Source organism: Schistocerca serialis, chromosome 9 (assembly GCF_023864345.2).
Source record: "Schistocerca serialis cubense isolate TAMUIC-IGC-003099 chromosome 9, iqSchSeri2.2, whole genome shotgun sequence".
Classification (NCBI taxonomy): Eukaryota; Metazoa; Arthropoda; class Insecta; order Orthoptera; family Acrididae; genus Schistocerca; species Schistocerca serialis.
This window is the reverse complement of record NC_064646.1, coordinates 147,981,146-147,999,520: the sequence shown is the minus strand read 5'-3', so window position 1 is coordinate 147,999,520 and position 18,375 is coordinate 147,981,146. Positions and strand designations below refer to the sequence as shown.

At 38.7% G+C, this 18,375-nt stretch overlaps 1 protein-coding gene across 1 annotated transcript in view; it reads left to right on the top strand.

Moving 5' to 3' along the window:
• The window catches only part of LOC126419087 (polymerase delta-interacting protein 2), a 60,097-nt gene extending 51,710 nt beyond the window's left edge, over window positions 1–8,387 (top strand). Inside the window, exon 7 of the mRNA XM_050086176.1 lies at window positions 7,464–8,387. Within this exon, the coding sequence (XP_049942133.1) occupies window positions 7,464–7,587 (124 nt within the window). The 3' untranslated portion in view covers window positions 7,588–8,387. The remainder of the gene's footprint in view (window positions 1–7,463) is intronic.
• Window positions 8,388–18,375: the final 9,988 nt, after the last annotated feature.

Below are 18,375 nucleotides of genomic sequence, written 5' to 3'. Positions count from 1 at the left end.
GTCACTACATACCAAACAGACACTAAGCAGTAGACATGCACCTAGAAAAGGCTGAAAATTATTTGGCTTCTGCTCCCCAAAAATATTCTTAAACCAGTCTCTGTTGCCCCATGACACTAAAACATGTCTAATACATACAGTCATGGCCGGGGTGGTAGGTAGAGAAATGGAAGGAATGTAAAATGGGTGATGAAGTGAAAGTTAAGAGGATGTTGAAGAAAATTATGCTACCATGCAAAAGTTGTTTCGTGTGGAGGCAGATCAGGTGTTTGTCCAGAGGAACATTGGAAGAAAAAGAAAGAGCATGAGGGAGAAGGTGAAATATTCAAAGTGGGAGAGGGAGTATGATGGTTTCACTTGTGGCATCTCAAGTGGAGAAAACATTAAACTGATGGGGGAGAATCTGGCATGGGTTGTGAAATGTGGGAGGGGGGGGGGGGGGGGGGTGGGAGGACAGAAGGGTAAGAGGAAATAAGTGTAAGACGGGATCTAATGGCGTCTGGGATTGGGGAAAAAGTGGGGGGGGGGGGGGGGGGGGAGATTACAGGTGTGTCACTCGAACAAAGTGTGTGCGCGCGCGCGCGCCATGATCTTCCATAAGGACATTGCCCTTAGGACAAGATTGGTTGTTGTGCAGGTTGGATATTTGGGGACAACAACTTTTATGGATGAGTCCCATGAGGAATATCCTCATTTCAGAGCATGACATAACATAACTGAAGCCTATGTAGAGAGAGAAATCAACTCGTTAAAGTTCTGATTTGTCAGCAGGTGTGGGGAGTGTGTTAAATGTATTCAGAGGTAGGGCACAAGACAAGGTTGAGAGAAGAATTCTGGTTTGGAAAGATTTTGGCAAAACCTTTAGCTGCTACAAATGAGGCATCTGTAGGTGCCTCAGTTTTATGGTAGGAACTTCCTGATGTGCAGTGGGTTGCAGATGTCAATGTTGAGATGATATTGGTAATTGGAAGGTTTGATGTGAACAGAGATTCATAGGGATCCAGTAGCAAAGAGAAAGTGAACACCCAGAGAAGTGGCTTACTGAACTGAGGTGACTAGTTTAACCCTTTGAATGCTGTGGGCATGTTTATACATCTTGCCCCACTGTTCCCCAGGGTGTTGTGGATGTGTATATCTGCTTGGATTTCTGACAGTGCTATAGATGTCGAAATGCATCCTGAGCTTCAGACCTCTCACTGCTGCAGTTGAATAACTTGCATATCTCAGTGAATAAAAAAAGTTTGGAGTATTTATCATAGAACATGTTGTCTCATCATGTGCTGTCATTTGCAGAAAACCTTGTTTTGACATCTTGAATCATTTGAGATATGACAGTTTTTATGACCACTTGATCCATGATGTTCAAGGGCATGAATGGGCATATCGTGCACGAACACCCTTCAGATATAAAACCCAATAACTCAAGAATGAAATCAGATATTATTCTGCTTTCAGTTTTAAGTAAAATTTTGAAATCTTACCTGCATCTCATTTACTGCAATGTATGAACTAAAATCAACCAAGCCCAAAGTTTGGCCAATGCGTTTTCACCTCTTTAAAATTTAGTGCAGTCATTTATTTAATTTGATGCAGCACAGTAAGTATGGTGGATAATGAAAAGAAATTCAGTTCTTCTTCGAGTGAAAATATTGGGCTGTAAGATGTGCAAAATCAATTTTTTTTTTTTTTTTTTTTTCACCAAATAGTTTTCAGAAAATTGTATGCACAGTATTTAATATCGGCTGGAATGCTCTCTCTCAGCACAGGCACCAACATTTGAAGAGCAATACAGCCACAACAAAAGAAGCCTCAGCATAGCACAGAACGTAACGAACAAGCTCATTTGAAATGAATGAGGTCAAAGATGACAACATTACAGAAAGGATAGATTGCTACTCACTGTATAGTGGAAATGTTGAGTTGCAGACAGGCACAACAAAAAGACTGCCGAATAAGTAAGCTCTCGACCAAAAAATCTTCTGGCAGATTAAAACTGTGTGCCAGACTGAGTCTCGAACTCTTGGACCGTTGCCTAGGCAAAGCTGTCTCTGGCTGCTGAGGCCAGTCTCTCGACAGTGGTCATGTGTGTGAGGGTTACATTTGCATGAATGTGTTTTAGGTTTGTGTTTTTCTAATTCAGAAGAAGGCTTTTTGACTGAAAGAGCAGTGTGTTTGTTGGGCCTGTCTTCCACTCAACATTTCCATTATATGGTGAGTAGCAGTCATAATATTGTCACTATTTTATCCTGGATTTTCAATTGTTTGGGGTCAAAGACGCTGAGATTCTAGAAGAAAGAAATAGGAAGTACTCATGTGTTCAGATCATTAATACACTGACACAAAAAAATGGCAGCACCAAGAAGCAGCTATGCAACATGTACAAAAGTTGCTAGGCATCTTTCTACATCTGAAAGATGATGTCTATTCAGATTTCACACCAGTCTCATAAGAATTGTGCTAATAGTGACACTATGAGGATGCAATCGGGTTTGGTTTAAATACATGCTGTAATAGTTGTGTTAGTTGTGATTGGATTTAGTGAGTTGTTGATAGTCAAAAATGCCTTCATAAGGTGACAGAGATGTAACTATTAACACCTCTCTTAGGTTGAACAAGGTCGTGTAATAGGGCTACGAAAAGCTGGATGTTGCTTCTGTGATATTGTAGAAAGACGTGGCAGGAATGTAGCCACAATACATGGTTGGCGGCAACAGTGGTCATAAGAACGTATGGTTGAAAGAGGACTCCAGAGGGCCATGTGGCATTGCTGAGATCAAGCCCATCATGTTTGTTGTGTGGCTCTTGCACATTGTACTGCATTTGCAGCAGCAATTAGCACCGCAGTGACACAAAGAATTATTAAAAAATTGGGTTACTTCAAGGACAACTCTGCACCAGATGCCCTGTAGCACACATTCAACTGATTCCAAACCGCTGCCATCAGTGGTGTCGAGTGAGAGCTCGTTGGATGTTGGGGTGGAAGTCTGTTTTGTTTCCTGATAAAAGCTGGTTCTGCCTCAGTGCCCGTGATGGCCATGTATTTTTTAGGACACACACACACACACACACACACACACACACACACTCTTCATGTAAATGCACCTTGCATACACGTCTGCAGTCTCAGAGAGCTGAAACCACACATTAACATGTGTAACTTGTGATCATGCAGTGTTAATAATTTAAATATATTGCCTAGACAAATGTATTCATGAATTTTCATTACTGTGCATTAATTATATTTTGGTGTTTTGGTTTTTTCCTTCAGTGTATGTCCTCAGTGAATCTTAACCAGTAAGAGATTTAGAATTGTAAGTGGCTTGAAATGATTTTACCAAGTAGTTTATCAACAGGTTGTTACATGATGCATTCATCTCAGTGTCTATGGCATTGTTTTCAAAAGAGAAATAATTGTGGATGAGGATGTAATTAACCATGGTTAACAGGAATGGTGCTGTGCATTTGCAATCGGCAAGATGTTGGGAGAGATGTGTTCTATGGTGGTCAGACTAAGAATGATTGGGATGTTGATCTAAGGAGAGCTGCCACAGACTGTGAGAAACAAAGCACTGGTTAGAAATGGATAGGAACTGTGGAGGGGAAGTGGTTAGTGCCTTCAATATACAAGGGTAGGCTGCAGGCATTAGGTTGAAGATGTTGGTCTTCTGAAGTGTAGCCACTTTCAGTGGACCCATTAACCAGCCACAGTGTTGAATCCCATATGTTCCAGCGTACAGATCTTGAGATGCCCATATACTGAATACTCGAGGAATGAGGAGAGAAGTTGTAGAGAACAATTTTGGAAAAGACAGTGATATGAGATGAGATGACATACTGCTGTGATGCGGACACTGCAGCAGACTTTAAGGACAGATATGTGTCGCTGTTGGCAAATTTAATCTGCAACTCAAGCACTGTAGCAGTGGTCATGTTGTAGTCTATAGAGATGATGATCAAGTAAGGATCAGTTTTTGTGGTAAGGGATGGCACTTCTCTATGTGGTTGTGGAGTTCATAATATCAAGCCAGGGATTCGAGGAAGAAAGGTGGGGTGAGATTGGAGAATAGAAGTTCTTTGAAGGTTGTCAGGATACCCTTAGGTTGGAGTAGGGAGGGTCACTGTTTGACAGAGTTGCAAATGGGTTATAGTCGTCTGGAAATTATTGCTTATGACAGTGACAATGTTGTCTGCTTCCTGGGGTGTGAGACAATTATTAGTTCATTTTGGAAATCGCTAGAAGTGGTAAGGATAGCTAGCTTCATTCATGGGAATCTCAGCACAGTTGGAATGGAGAGTTTAAATCAGACACTTCATAAGTTCTGCAATGGTCTTGACAACAGATATATCTTGATCTGCAGTGCATTGTGAAGACTTGTAACAGTCTCTCCTGACAAGTCACATATTCAGTATATGCCAGAAATAGTCTCTCAGTTTATAGAGTAAATTAAAATACTGCTTGTCAACTGTCATAATCCAGAATGAGAATTTCACTCTGCAGTGGAGTGTGCGCTGATATGAAACTTCCTGGCAGATTAAAACTGTGTGCCGGACCGAGACTCAAACTTGGGACCTTTGCCTTTCGCGGGCAAGTACTCTAACCGAGCTACCCAAGCACAACTCACGCCCCGTCCTCACAGCTTTACTTCTGCCAGTATCTCGTCTCCTACCTTCCAAACTTTACAGAACCTCTCCTGTGAACCTTGCAGAACTCGCAGGAGGGCTTCTGTAAAGTTTGGAAGGTAGGAGACGAGGTACTGGCAGAAGTAAAGCTGTGAGGACGGGGCGTGAGTCGTGCTTGGGTAGCTCAGTTGGTAGAGCACTTACCCGCGAAAAGCAAAGGTCCTGAGTTCGAGTCTTGGTCTGGCACACAGTTTTAATCTGCCAGGAAGTTTAAACTGTCATAATGTTTGTGACATAGTCCTCGGTCTCGGGTGTCTGCTAGAAAGCAATCACTCCATACTATATTAGGAATTGAGAGTTGATTGAAACATTAAGTGGAAAGTTATAAAATGTTCATGAGTAGAATGGACATTGGAAAAAGAGTTTATATTTCCTAAAAGATGGTGTCTTTATAGCATTGAATGGAAACATTAGGCCTAGTGAGCCCCAAAATGAATTTTAACTGCAAATTTGTACATCTCTTTTGAGTGAGTATTGTGGGAAAATCGGAGAGATTTAAGCTTTTGCAGAGGCTCATAAACAGTCATTTGATCCCTAAATCTTTATTGATTGCAATTGGGAAGAAAGTATATCATGGTGGTACCAAAAGTACAATCAGCCACACTCTGAAGGCTGCTTGCAGAATGTAAATGATATGTAGGTAAGAGAATAAGCAGCTGTGGTGGACTTCAGTCAGTATTCAGATATTCATGTAACACTCTCATAATAGTGTCACCTAAAGCTAACCTAAATGAGACGGTGCAGAGATACCCAGTCGCGTGATAGTGTCAGGGGGTGACTTTTATTAACCTTTTATTGTCTGTGAAAACTGTGCATTTTTTATTAGTGGTAAGGACAAACATTCTTGCAAAGCTGTACTAAATGCTTTATCAGAAGACTGTTTTGCACTGCTATCCCAATATCCCACACAAAAAAGAAATACTTTGTATCTCCATACTACAGTTTAGAATATGGGCTTTATATGGACTGCAATACTTCAGGATTTGTGCAAGATATTTCTGGTGCTGAACATTTGCTAGTGACTGCTTATACAGTTTCCAATCATGTCTTATTCTACATACATGTTACACAGAAATTCTTTCTGTTTTTCTGAACTTTGCCTTCCACACCTGTGATCAGTGGTGATATACTTGGAGGTAACTGAAATTTCTGCAGGACCTATGGTTTTAGCGAACAGGTTGACATATTTTTTACAGATCTTTTATATAATTTTGTGTTCCTTTGAATGTTGCATGATGTATCTGGCTATGTGGCAAGTGTTGTAGGTCAGCAAGGCCAGGTTTGGTAGAAATAAGAGCAGTAAGAGAATAACAACAAGAGTTTTAGTACACTTCTGTACTACTCTCAGTTCCATAAGTGGAATATTCTCTTACCTCTTTGTCTTCTTGTTACTTCCACCTTCCTTCATACTCCTACTGTATTTTCTCAATGAGCTTATACCTGTAGCAGTCCTCTATTACCCTGGAGGCTGCTAGTTATTCCTGCCTCATCCCACTCCACACACCCCCTTCCATATATTCACCACTCACACAAGCAGAGTTTACTTATTCAACCATGTCGGGCAGAAGTGGCACTACTCGGTAAAGATCATGGAACAAGGGGATGGGAGAGTTTGTATCCAATGCAGAAAAATAGAAAAATTACACTCGTATCTTCCTTATTCTGATATATATTTTAGACTCTTCCACTTATACTTGATATAATAAATTGTATCAAGATTCTGTGTTGCCATCCTTCTATACTTACTGGATGGAGGAGAACTCACTCATATGTAGCTTTTGGCCACAGACTCCATCGGACACACACACACACACACACACACACACACACACACACACACACGGCGCCAACTCTGGAGATGAGAATGGTGAGATGACAGTTTATTTGGAGCCCTCTGCCAACACATCCAGCCGTATTTCCCCACTCCTCTGATATTTTGTTTATTTTTTCCCCACACTTCCCTGCCCCACAACCTCCTGACACTGTCCCTGTTTGACTCTAGTCCCTGAACAATTCACCAGGCAGCATTCTTCTCTCTCCCCACCTGTACACTAATACCCCTTCCCATTGCCCTTCCCCACCACCACCAGATTTCTGCTTGCTTCACATGCGATGTTGCATACCGGCCCAATATGCTGGAGTTGGTGGTTGTGTGCGTGTGTGCGTGTGTGCGTGTGCGTGTGCTTGCCTGTCCCCGTTGTTCACTATTTCCGTTGCACTGTTTCCTTTATCATCTGATTACTTCTGACATTTATTATGTAGAATATGCTAATTTCTTGTGAATAAAATAAAGTAAGGAAATAATCAATATGAAGAAAGGTTTCAGCATCACATTGATTTAATGGGCAGGGAGGTACTTGGGGATGAGTTTGTGTGCCCATACATTCTTCTACCGACCTCTGGACAGTCGCAGCCTGTTGATTTATGAAGACCCTATGTGGTGAATTACACATGTATGTACATATCAATGTGCACACAGAGAATTCTGCCGGAAAACCACATTTAGTACCCGATGAGGGGAAGGAGTGTCTTTTCGTACAAAGTTGGAATGAAATGCCAGATGTTTGGATTACTAATTGCATTGCTAAACAGGTCGCCTACCAAGCAATTTGTGTGCATAACTAGACAAAAAAAAATCCACTTGCATTAAAGCGCAATGAAATTTACTGTCTCTTTTGTGGGACTTTGTTATTAAATTCATGAGCTTGGCTTATATACTGTTAATTTTTAAAAGAAAGTTGAATACCTGTGTAAGCATTGAATACTGCAATTTTCTTTATTAGGGGCACCTTCCGTATGGAGCGTGAAGATGGATTTTCATTCGACTGTCGCATCCCGCCCTTCCCACTTGAGAGCAAAATAGAAGAGCAGCCACCAGCCTCATCACCTACACAGGGAGCAGAATGAATTAGAGACTAATTGTATTTATTGTACAGATTTCAGTAATTTATTTGAAAAAACAATTGTGCAAGTTGTAATTTCTCAACTGTCCTTGCTGATGCAAGTGAATTAAAGAATTGAAACTGTGGATAGCCTGTGAAAGTTGGTCTCTTTTATTGATTCTACAATACAAAACCTTATCTTCTGAAATCTGAAAAAGAAACATTTTCTACCGGAGAATAAGGGGAAGTAATTTTATTCTTCTGGAGATGCAAGAAGAATGAAGAAGGTACTAGAGAGAGAGAGATTCAAATCACGGAGTAAAGATCAGAAAAGAAACTGGAGAAATGAAGAGCTGAATGGATAGGATATATAGAAGGATATTGGAGGACTGATGGTGGATATCCTCAATGGCTTTGACCCATTTCTCAAAATGTGACAATTCTTATGCCAGTGGTAATGATGAGTCAAATGTTTTACAGTTTCTCAAAACTGCAAAATTTGATTGCGCCAATTTATTCATTTAAACAACTGCTTTTCTGAAACTAGAGGCTTGTGTCCTAAGTTTTACAGAAATTCTTGTGACTGTTATTCTGTTTTAAGAAATAAATGTGGAGACTGCTATAGACATTTACAACTAATAATTAGTATGAAAGTGTACACTGTTCCTGATAGGTAACATTTTTAATATTTCCAGCATAGTTGGAATAAATTGCTCATCGAATGTAATTACGGTATGAGAAAAGCAGTGTGACATTTTATGTAAGTTCATATCATGGTAATGTTTTGTACTTTTTCTTGTAAATAAAATTGTACTGAATTTTAATGACCTCAGCATTCACTTACTCATACATGCCTTGTTTTGAGGAGTACAGTTTTATCCTTTGAAACCTGACACACATTGCGTTCAGTTATCACATAACATTTGTGACAGGTGTTATATCATGAACTAATTATGCTGTCAGCATTGCTTAATCTTATATCCAGTTTAACTTTCATTGAAGGTGGAAACATTCATTTATCATTTATTATTTTTGTCAAGGTGATGAAATAGAGTATTATTGATACTCTGTAGCCAGTATATTTAATGTATTTACCATCAGTTTTTTAAATATTACTGCTCATATCAATGTAACAGTATTATGAAAAGGGTAGTTGCTACTCACCATACAGCAGAGATGGGGAGTTGCAAATAGGGACAAAAAAGAGATTGTGAGAAAGTGAGCTTATGGCAAACACACACACACACACACACACACACACACACACACAGAGAGAGAGAGAGAGAGAGAGAGAGAGAGAGAGAGAGAGAGAGAGAGAGAGAGTGTCAGGCTCAACGAATGTTTGTACCCTATTAACGAAGGTTGCATATTTACAGAGGACATGCGCACACATGCACGCAACTCCTTTCAGTTGGTTTTGCTGCAGATGTTGATTAGCTATGTCATGGGTTGTCACAATGGAAGAAAGGAGAGGGGATGATCAGTTGTGTGGTGCTGGTTTGTTTGTTTTTTTTTTTTTTTTTTTTTTTTTTTTTTTTTTTTTTTTTTTTCAGTACAAAGAGCAACTCAGTGCCTCAAGAAAAATGTATTTGCTGCTTGAGGAAGACTGGCCACATCTTGCAGGAATCGTTTAGATGGTTGTTAAAATTTTGAGAATGTATATTTTACACAGGAACTTAAGAGGTTAAACTTGATGTTTGTTCCACAAATCAAACTGACATCATCCTCAAGTATATGGAACAAGTACAAAAACTCAATTTTGAGTTACAGAATAACAATAGTAAATTGTAATTGACAAGTAAGCATATACATACTAAAGTATGTAAAATAATTCCCGGGCTACTGCAGTAACATTTTGTGGTGGTGGTGGTGGTGGTGGTGGTGGTGGTGGTGACATAATACACTTTTTTTCCCACTAATAAAGTCATCAATGGATGAAGAGAGAGTTTGTCACTAGTAAGTATTTCAGATTTTCCTTAACTGTACTTTATTTTTATTGTACTATTTACTGACTCTGCCAACTTGAGGTATTGTGTATTCCTAAATTAAGTCCACATTTTTGGACCCAAGTTAGTGCCTTTAAGTTTTAATGTAAATGGGTTTAACTGAGCTGTTGCTTGGAAAGGGATGTATTGTTTAAAACAAATTTCAATAAGGGATAAATATACTGAGAAGTAATATTAAATCTTATTCTTTAAACAGGGCTTAGCATAGACCATGGCCAGGGATGCTGCAGGAATGAGGGGTATGTTGCAGGAAGATTTTCCAACTGTATTTAAGAAAAGAACAGGGCAAACTCAGGTGTTCCTCATTTACACAATCTTTCCTAACCACTTCATGCCCCGATTCTCGTCCCCATCAAATACTTCTCCCTCTCAGCTGCCCCAGATCAGATCATTCCTTGCCCCAGTCTCCAGGTAGTGCCATTTTGCAAGAGATAACAAACATTTAGATGTGAAGATACAGTCCTACACAGTAGTAAAGTATAAATCCCTACTAACTCCACAAATCAGGAAGAGACAAAAAAGTATGATGAGATAAAAGAAATTATTCACTATGTCAAGGGATACAAAACTTTGTAATGGGAAGCTGGAATATGATAGTGGGAAAAGGAAGAGAAGAAAAAATAGAACATGGAACATAGGGCTGTAACAAAAGAGGGTAACCCCCCTGCCTCCGAGAATTTCACACAAAACACTGTTTAACCATTGTAATCACGTGGTCTAAGAACCATGAAAGTGGTTTATATGTGTGGATGACAACAGAGCATCTGAGATTGATTTCATAATGGAAAGACAGCTTTAGAAACCAGATTTTAAATTGTAAAACATTCTAGGAGGATATGTAGACACTGCAATCTAATGATAAGGTCAGACTAAGACTGAAGTAATTACAGAAAGATAGTAAATTATTAGATTGGACCTGGATAAGCTAAATGAATTAGAGGTTGAGAGTTTCAGAGGGAACATTGGGCTGAAACATGAATGGAATAAAACAGAAGACAAATTGGTAGCTTTGAGAGATGAAATTGTGAAGGCAGTAGAGGAAAAAAACTAGGCAAGACAAGGCCCTCCAGAAATTCTTTAGTAATATGTGATAGATTACATTTAGTTGATGGCAGGAGAAAATGCAGTAAATTAACTGACAAAGGAGTATAGATGCCTGTAAAATGAAACTGATAGGAAGGGATAGGAATGGCTTCGAAGATAAATGCAAAACTGCAAAAGCATGGATGACTATAGGTATCCAGAAGGCACTTAGGGGAAAAGTAAGGAATGCCTGGAGATGAAATACCCTTGAAATTGAAGACTGATGTTGTCATCCTAACGCCAAAGAAGGCAGGTGCTGACGGAATTAATATTAACTGCCCCATCTGTTTAACAGGTCATGGTTGCAAAACGCTAACATGAACTATTTATACAAGAACAGAAGGACTTGTAGAAGCCACTGCTGTGAAGATCAGTTTGAATTATGGAAAAAAAGGACCATCAGTGGTGTTTAACGGGCCTTCAATAAGTAAAGCAACACATTTTTTCCTCTTGCTGCCAATTTTGGTTGGGAAAAAAAAGTGGATTTGCTGTAGGGTATGGTGGAACATTCAGCCTCTATAGTTTAATGAAGTTCCAATACATGGTGGCAGTACACGTAGCCTTCAAAATGGCATCTATAACGGAGGTGCATTCCAAGCGCTAAGGTGTCATAGAGTTTCTTTTGTCAGAAAACCGGAGCACCACTGATATTCATAGGTGTGCACAGAATGAGCGAAGCATTGTATGGAAGTACAACATTTACAGTAAACAGCACAGACAAGAAGAGACTAGTAGCTTTCAAATTGTGGTGTCACAATAATGCTGGAAATTAGACAGGTAGACGAATAGATGTACCAAATCAAACTGGGGAGAAAAAGAGCTTTATAACACAGCTTGACTAAACAAAGGGATAGGTGGGCAGGACACATCCAGAGGCACTGAGGGAGGGGGGGGATTGAAGAGGGAGAACAAGTCTGGAATATAGCACAGTGGTTCAAATAGATGCAGTAGGCAGTAGTTACACAATGTGAAGAGACTTGTACAAGATAGACTACAATGGAGATTGGTAACAAACTGGTCTTTGGTGTGATGACTGTTACCACAAAAACATCAAACACCTTGTGTTGCAGTACTTGTAAGGAATGAGGTGGTTCCCCACAGAGTTGGTGATGGAAGGAATATATGGTAAACACTGACAAGAAGAAGAGTCGGGATGACAGGGACATCTGCTAAGACATCGAGGAATAACTTTCATCGTATTAGAGGGAGCCGTAGAGGTTAAAAACTGTAGGGGAAGACAGAGATTGGGATATATCCAGCAAATAATTGAGGACATGAGTTGCAAGTGCTACTCTGAGATGATAAGGGTGGCACAGGAGAGGAATTCATGTTGGGCTACATCAGACCAGTTAGAAGACAAGATGAAGCAAAAAAAAATCCAAAGGTAATTTTCTGTTAATTGCACTCCTCTCCACTTTAAATTATGATATAACTCCCACGGATTCTCCTATTGCTTTTTCTTTTAGTTTTATAGTTTTTCATACATCTCTCTATCTCTCTCTCTCTCTCTCTCTCTCTCTCTCTCTCTCTCTCTCTCTCTCTCGCATCTGTCTGTCTGCTCTTCAGCAGGCAGTGTAAACAGAATTTGTAACATGCAGTACTTCTTGAAGGAAATGTTCTGGAGTGATAAGTGAGAATGTAACCAACAGATGCTTCTGTCAGTAAACATCTTATCTCTACATATAATTGTACACTGTATTCCCAAATACTTTGATATTCTAATCTGTTTGTTTCTTCATGATTCAAGTACTCAAATTACATCATCATTTTACTATAATCTGAACATATAGTCTTCTATAGTGTCCCAGCTTATTCACCTGGCTTCTCTGCACATGTGGTATGAAGTGAAATAAGCAGTCAGTTTACATGACAGGAGTGTAACTTGTGCTTCCAGAAAGCATTATAAATAGCTTGAAATTACACTTCCAGCTGTGGACAATCTGTAGTTCTACTCATTATCGTATACATTTCTTACCTTTCTAAGACTGTAAACACTTTGACTTGTTAAGTTGTGAGAAAGTCATGTTAATACCTGTGATTTTATGCAGTTTCTGCATTCATGTAGCTAATCATGTCCCACCTCTTGTTCATTTTTCTCTCATACAAACTCTGTATTTCTACCAACATTCTTAGAACTATGACTCAAATGTAGTTCAAACAGAAATATCTGATCATCATGGACACATGATCTGCTTCTGCAGACATAGTGACATTGTATCAGAATCAAAATGAACATCCAAAGAAATCAGGATCATCAGTAAGAAAAATAGTAACATATTTAGAACAATATTAAGTAGAGAAACCTGGACTGAATTGCTACAAGTATAGAACATAAATGGAAAATATGAGGCATTTCTTACAACAATTAAGTATAATTTTAATGTAGCATTCCCCAAAGTAAAGAGGTGAGAAACACTGTTGATTACACACAGTGGATTACCAGTGAAATAATAGATCTGCATAGGAAGCTGCAGGCACAGACAGATGGACAAAGCTGAAAACTGTAAAACATTACAAGAGAGGTACAGAAAAATCATAGAGGGGCAAAAGCAAGAACTACTAACAACACCATAATGAACTCAAAAACGAATTAATGCAACATGGAATATAATCTATGCTGAAAGAAAAGAAAAGAATGGATCAAATACAAAACAGATCAGGTCAATAAAAAAAGACAACATAGTGGTTAAAGAGGGCAGAGAAACAGCTCACACATTCAATGAAAACTATACAAATGTGGTAGAGAACTTAAAATTGGAAATAAATAGTCCAAAAAGGTTACTAACATATCAAAAAAATCAATGTTTCTGAAACCTGTCACAGAAAACAAACTAAGAAAATCTGTACAGAAACTGAAGTACAAATATCACAGATCAGTGATGCTTGGAAAACGGACTGGTTATTAACCTAAAAAACACTATTTATGCAGTGTTTAGAAATAGAGAGAAGGCTGTGCACAAGGGTTTGGAGGTGGATGAAACAAAGCTGGAAAAAGTAGAATCCACTAGATTCTTAGATATTACAGTGACATAACAAGCTGTTTGGAAACAGCATATTAATTCTGTCTGTAAGAAACTCAGCTCTGTCATATTAATAATGAAGCACCTTTGCAGTTTGCAGACAAATTGGTTCTGTGCATGGTATGCCTTGGGCCCTATGAATCTTGCTGCACTATGGAGTGACATTGTGGGGAAACTCAAACAGTCAAGAAACAAAAATGGTATTCACATTATAGAAAAAAAGTAATTAGGATAATTTTAAGAAGAATGATTTTGGAACCACGCAGAAAAAAAATCTAGGCATCTTAACTCCTACATCTTTGTACAAATATAAAACAATAATACACATCACAAAATATAGTACAGAGTGGATTACAAACGCAAGTGTACGTACCCACAACACCGGAGAAAGTACGAATGAAACCCCACTGACTGACAATGCTTGAAAAAATGGACATCAGGTATCAGATCACTAGCAAGTCTAAATAAAAACCTGCATGACAGTGAACGTGACACTAACTTTCCTACAAACTTCAGACTATGAGGTGGAAAAGGAATTTTAGAATGTTGAAGAGGTTAGAAAATCCATAATAATGAATGTTTTCTATTTTTCACATGGCCTATATTACATGTACAGTTATTGCCCACCATGTAATACCACAGGATTAGATAAAATTCATTTCATCTGTTATCTCACTATACTTTTTTGTACAACTACACTTTTGCTTAGTGTACCACTAAGTTTCAATGGGCGTTGAGGTGTGTCAATATTTTATTTCTTCCTCTTAGTTTTGTTTTAGCCACTTTAGGCCCACATTTATTTGGATCAGCTTCTTTTCTCGTGGTCTTTATTCTTATGCAGTGTTATTTTCTCCTCGTACTCTTTTTGTCAGTGATGTTATTGCTTTGAATGTAATTCTGTCCTGCAAAGTTATGCCAGCCTTGGTCTTCTTCTTCTTCTTCTTCCTCTTCTTCTTGTAATTAATTTAAACACTTGTTGGATAGTGCTATGCCAACCATGAAATATTAAAAAAAGAACCACTCACACTGACTGAAGGGTGACAAAGTGAGAAGTTGTTGATAGTGAATATTAATTACCGAGTGAGGAAGTAGCATAAACACTGTTGTACAACCACAGGGAGAGTAGGATTTCAGGCGTAAGTAAGAAGGTAACTTGCTACTTTAATTTTGACCATTTCCTTAATAAAACTATCCCAATGACTGGAAGTGCATGCCAGAAGCTCTGAGTTTTTATATTCTGTAGAATGATTGGTACCAAAGTAGTTTTCCGCAATAGCAGATTTCCTTGACTTTTGCATGTATGTTCTCTACACTGTTCTTCCACTGTCTTGATGGTCTGGCCTATGTATGACATCCCACAACTGCAAGAGATGTGGTAGACAGATGCCTTACCCAAACAAAGTTCATCCTTTACAGACCTGAAAGAGCCTAATCTTAAATTGTGGCTGAAAAACATGCGTTACACCATGTTTTCACAGAACACAACCCATCTTGTTAGAAATTATGTAGACTTGTAGACTTAGGTGTCACCTCATTAATTTTCATTACTCACAAGGTTCACAGGCTGTTGATAGCACAATGTGCATCTAATCTGTCTTTCACTACAATTTTCTACCAAAAGGTAGCTTGTTGTTGATGTGGGCCATGTGAACCAAGGTAAGAAGTACCCCTTGTAAGTCTGACAGTGAAAATTATCAGACTGAAAATTCAAACCAATGGGAGATGGTTTCCTACAAGCAGGATATTCCAGCATATCATCAAGCTTCCTTCTGATCAACACATCCTTACCGCCTTTACAGTAAAATAAATATTCATGTAGATTGAATTCAGATGTTCCAAAAAACTGCTTCAGTTCTCACTACAATAAAGCCAAACAATAAAAGTATCATCTGCATATCTAAAAAAATGCAAGTTTCAATGGTGCATACTCCAGGACACAGTCCTCAAAATCTTCCATAAACATATTGGCAATAATAGGTGACAAAGAGCTCCTCATCACAAATCCAATGTTGTGTTCGTAGAATTGGTCATTGAAGAAAAAGTAAGTGGAAGTCAACACATGTCAAAATATGTTAGTTAAATCAAGTGATGAAGCTAATGAAGTAATTGTGGGTAGGCTTACCTTATTTCTTTTTATAAGGAGATCTATGCATCAATTCTTCTTGGTAGCAGAGTTGTCAATGACATTATCTTTAAATTAATCATTTGTAAGTTTTCAAATGAGCACGTCACCATTTGACTGTATTGTTGTTCATTTAATTATGACCCAGGTTTCAGCCCTTTTCATGTTATTTTCAGGAGATTGGGTTTATGTCATTAACATATATTGCAGGACATCGAGCTCATGTTAATGACATTAACTCAACCACTTAAAGGTGGCATAAAAGGACAAAACCTGGGTTATAATTAAATAGACAACAATGTTGTCAAATGGTGGTTTGTTCATTTAAAAATTATTGTATGACTGTTACTCAACAACACCAAAACCCATTTGTAAGTTGTTTGAACAGGCTTTTATGGTAATTGTGCAGAGAGAATGTAACCTGTCATTTGTGATTCAATTGTGAAGGCAATTTTTAGTTCTTTTAAGGATGCTTGTACTTCTTTCAGAAGAAGCTGTAATAATAGGAAATGTAAGAATCAATTTGGTGAGCTTTGTTACCTCTTTATGAATATTTTGAAGAACATTGTTCATTACAAATTTAAGATGATCTGCAGGCTGTAGATATTGTGTTTATCGATACAAATGTTTCCTAACTCATTTTCCATTTGTTCTTTGTTGGAGAATGGATAAGCTGTAAGAAGGCTGTTCAGTTTCGTTGTTGGGAAATTTGAATTGTAATTTCCAAACTGATTCTTATCAAGCAGTTCTACAAACTAAATAGTCTGAACATTTCTATTTGCACTATAATGTTATCTAAAATCTCATAAGATAATATCTTAAGGGATTGACGGTCATAGTCACTAAAACTTATTTCACTGAGAAATTTCTTGTTACAGCTTTCAACATGTGAGATCACAATTTTTGCTGATCTCATATCCTGTAACAAACTGATGGTCCTCTTGATTCCAGCATAGCACATACTAATATCGTATGTCATTTTGTGTTGAAGTGCTTAGAGATGGTGACCATACACAAATATTTCTTTTTAAAGGCAAAGCAGGAAAAGGAACTGAGTTTTATTAAAAATGCCAAGCAAGCAAGAAGCACTGCTGAATGACTCTACATCACAGTTTTCATCATCTGTGGTGATATTTTGGAAAATGTCTTTAAACTTATAGTATTTAAGAAACAAAAAGTGTTCAATAAGTAATGCAGCCAGTTTTGGTTGAAAAAAGGTAGATTTTATTGGGAACATCGTGGAATATTCCTGCTTCAGCCACTTCAGTTTCGTGAAGTTTCAATAGGTGGCAGCACTATAAGTAGCCCTCAAAATGGCATCTGTAACGGAGGTGTGTCCCAAGCACATAGTTTCTTTTGGAAGAGAAAAGAGCATTGCAGATGTTCATAAGCACCTGCAAAATGTGTCTGGAGACCTGGCAGTGAGCAAAAGCACAACGAGTCTTTGGGCAAGGCCTCTGTCATCATTGCAGCAAACATGCAAACCTTTCTCATCTCCTGTGTGCTGGCGGGGTGCACGCAGCTGTGGCTCCTGCAATGTTGGAGTATGTGGACAGTCTCATTTGTAGTGATTGATGGATCGCAATCAAACACCTCAGTGCACAACTGGATATCTCTGCCGGTACTGCTGACACATTCGTCCACCAGTGTGAGCATGCTGGGTTCCTCACCAACTAACAGAAGATCATAAAGAGCAGCAAAGGACTATACGTGCAGAATTTCTTGCATGTTATGAGGCTGATTGTGACAATTTTTTTGCTGAACATCGTCACAGGCAATGAAACGTGGGTTCATTCCATCCAACTGGAAACAAAATGGCAATGCTTGGAGCGGCACCACATCACTTCTCGTTTGAAGCAAAAGCTCAAAGCCACTCCCTCGGCTGGTAACGTCATATTGATGTCTTCTTGGACTCTGAAGGGGTTATTCTCTTTGATATCATCCCTCATGGTGCAACGATCAACTTTGAAGTGTGTTGTACTGCCCTCAGGAAATTCAAGAAACAACTTTAGCATATTCATCGCCACAAAAATGTGAATGAACTTCTCCTTCTCCGTGACAATGCAAAGCCTCACTCGCATCTGTGCACCCAAGAGGAGCTTACAAAACTTCGTTGGACTGTTCATTCTCATCCACCCTATTGCCTGGATCTAGCACCTTTTGATCCCTATCTGTTTGGTTCAATGAAGGATGCACGCTGTGGGAAGCAATACGTGGATGATGGGGAGACTATTGATACAGCAAGACATAGGTTCCAATGTCAACCAGTAGAATGGTACCAAGCGAGCATACATGCCCTCCTAGTAAGGTGACATAAGGCTGTCACATTGAATGGTGATTATGTTGAAAAATAGGGTTTTGTACACAAAAGAGTGGGGAATAATAAGGTGTATTAGAATCCTGAAAAAAACCAACCTGCTTTCAGAAAAAAGGGTTGCATTACTTATTGAACGCCCCTCTTATACTGTCTGAACAGCTTTGAATTGAAATTTAGCATCTAGTACATGTTTGAGGCAATCTGAATCCTTTATTTGCTATGACTTGTGTTCTCTTTGAGGACTTGCTGGAGCCGGCCGAAGTGG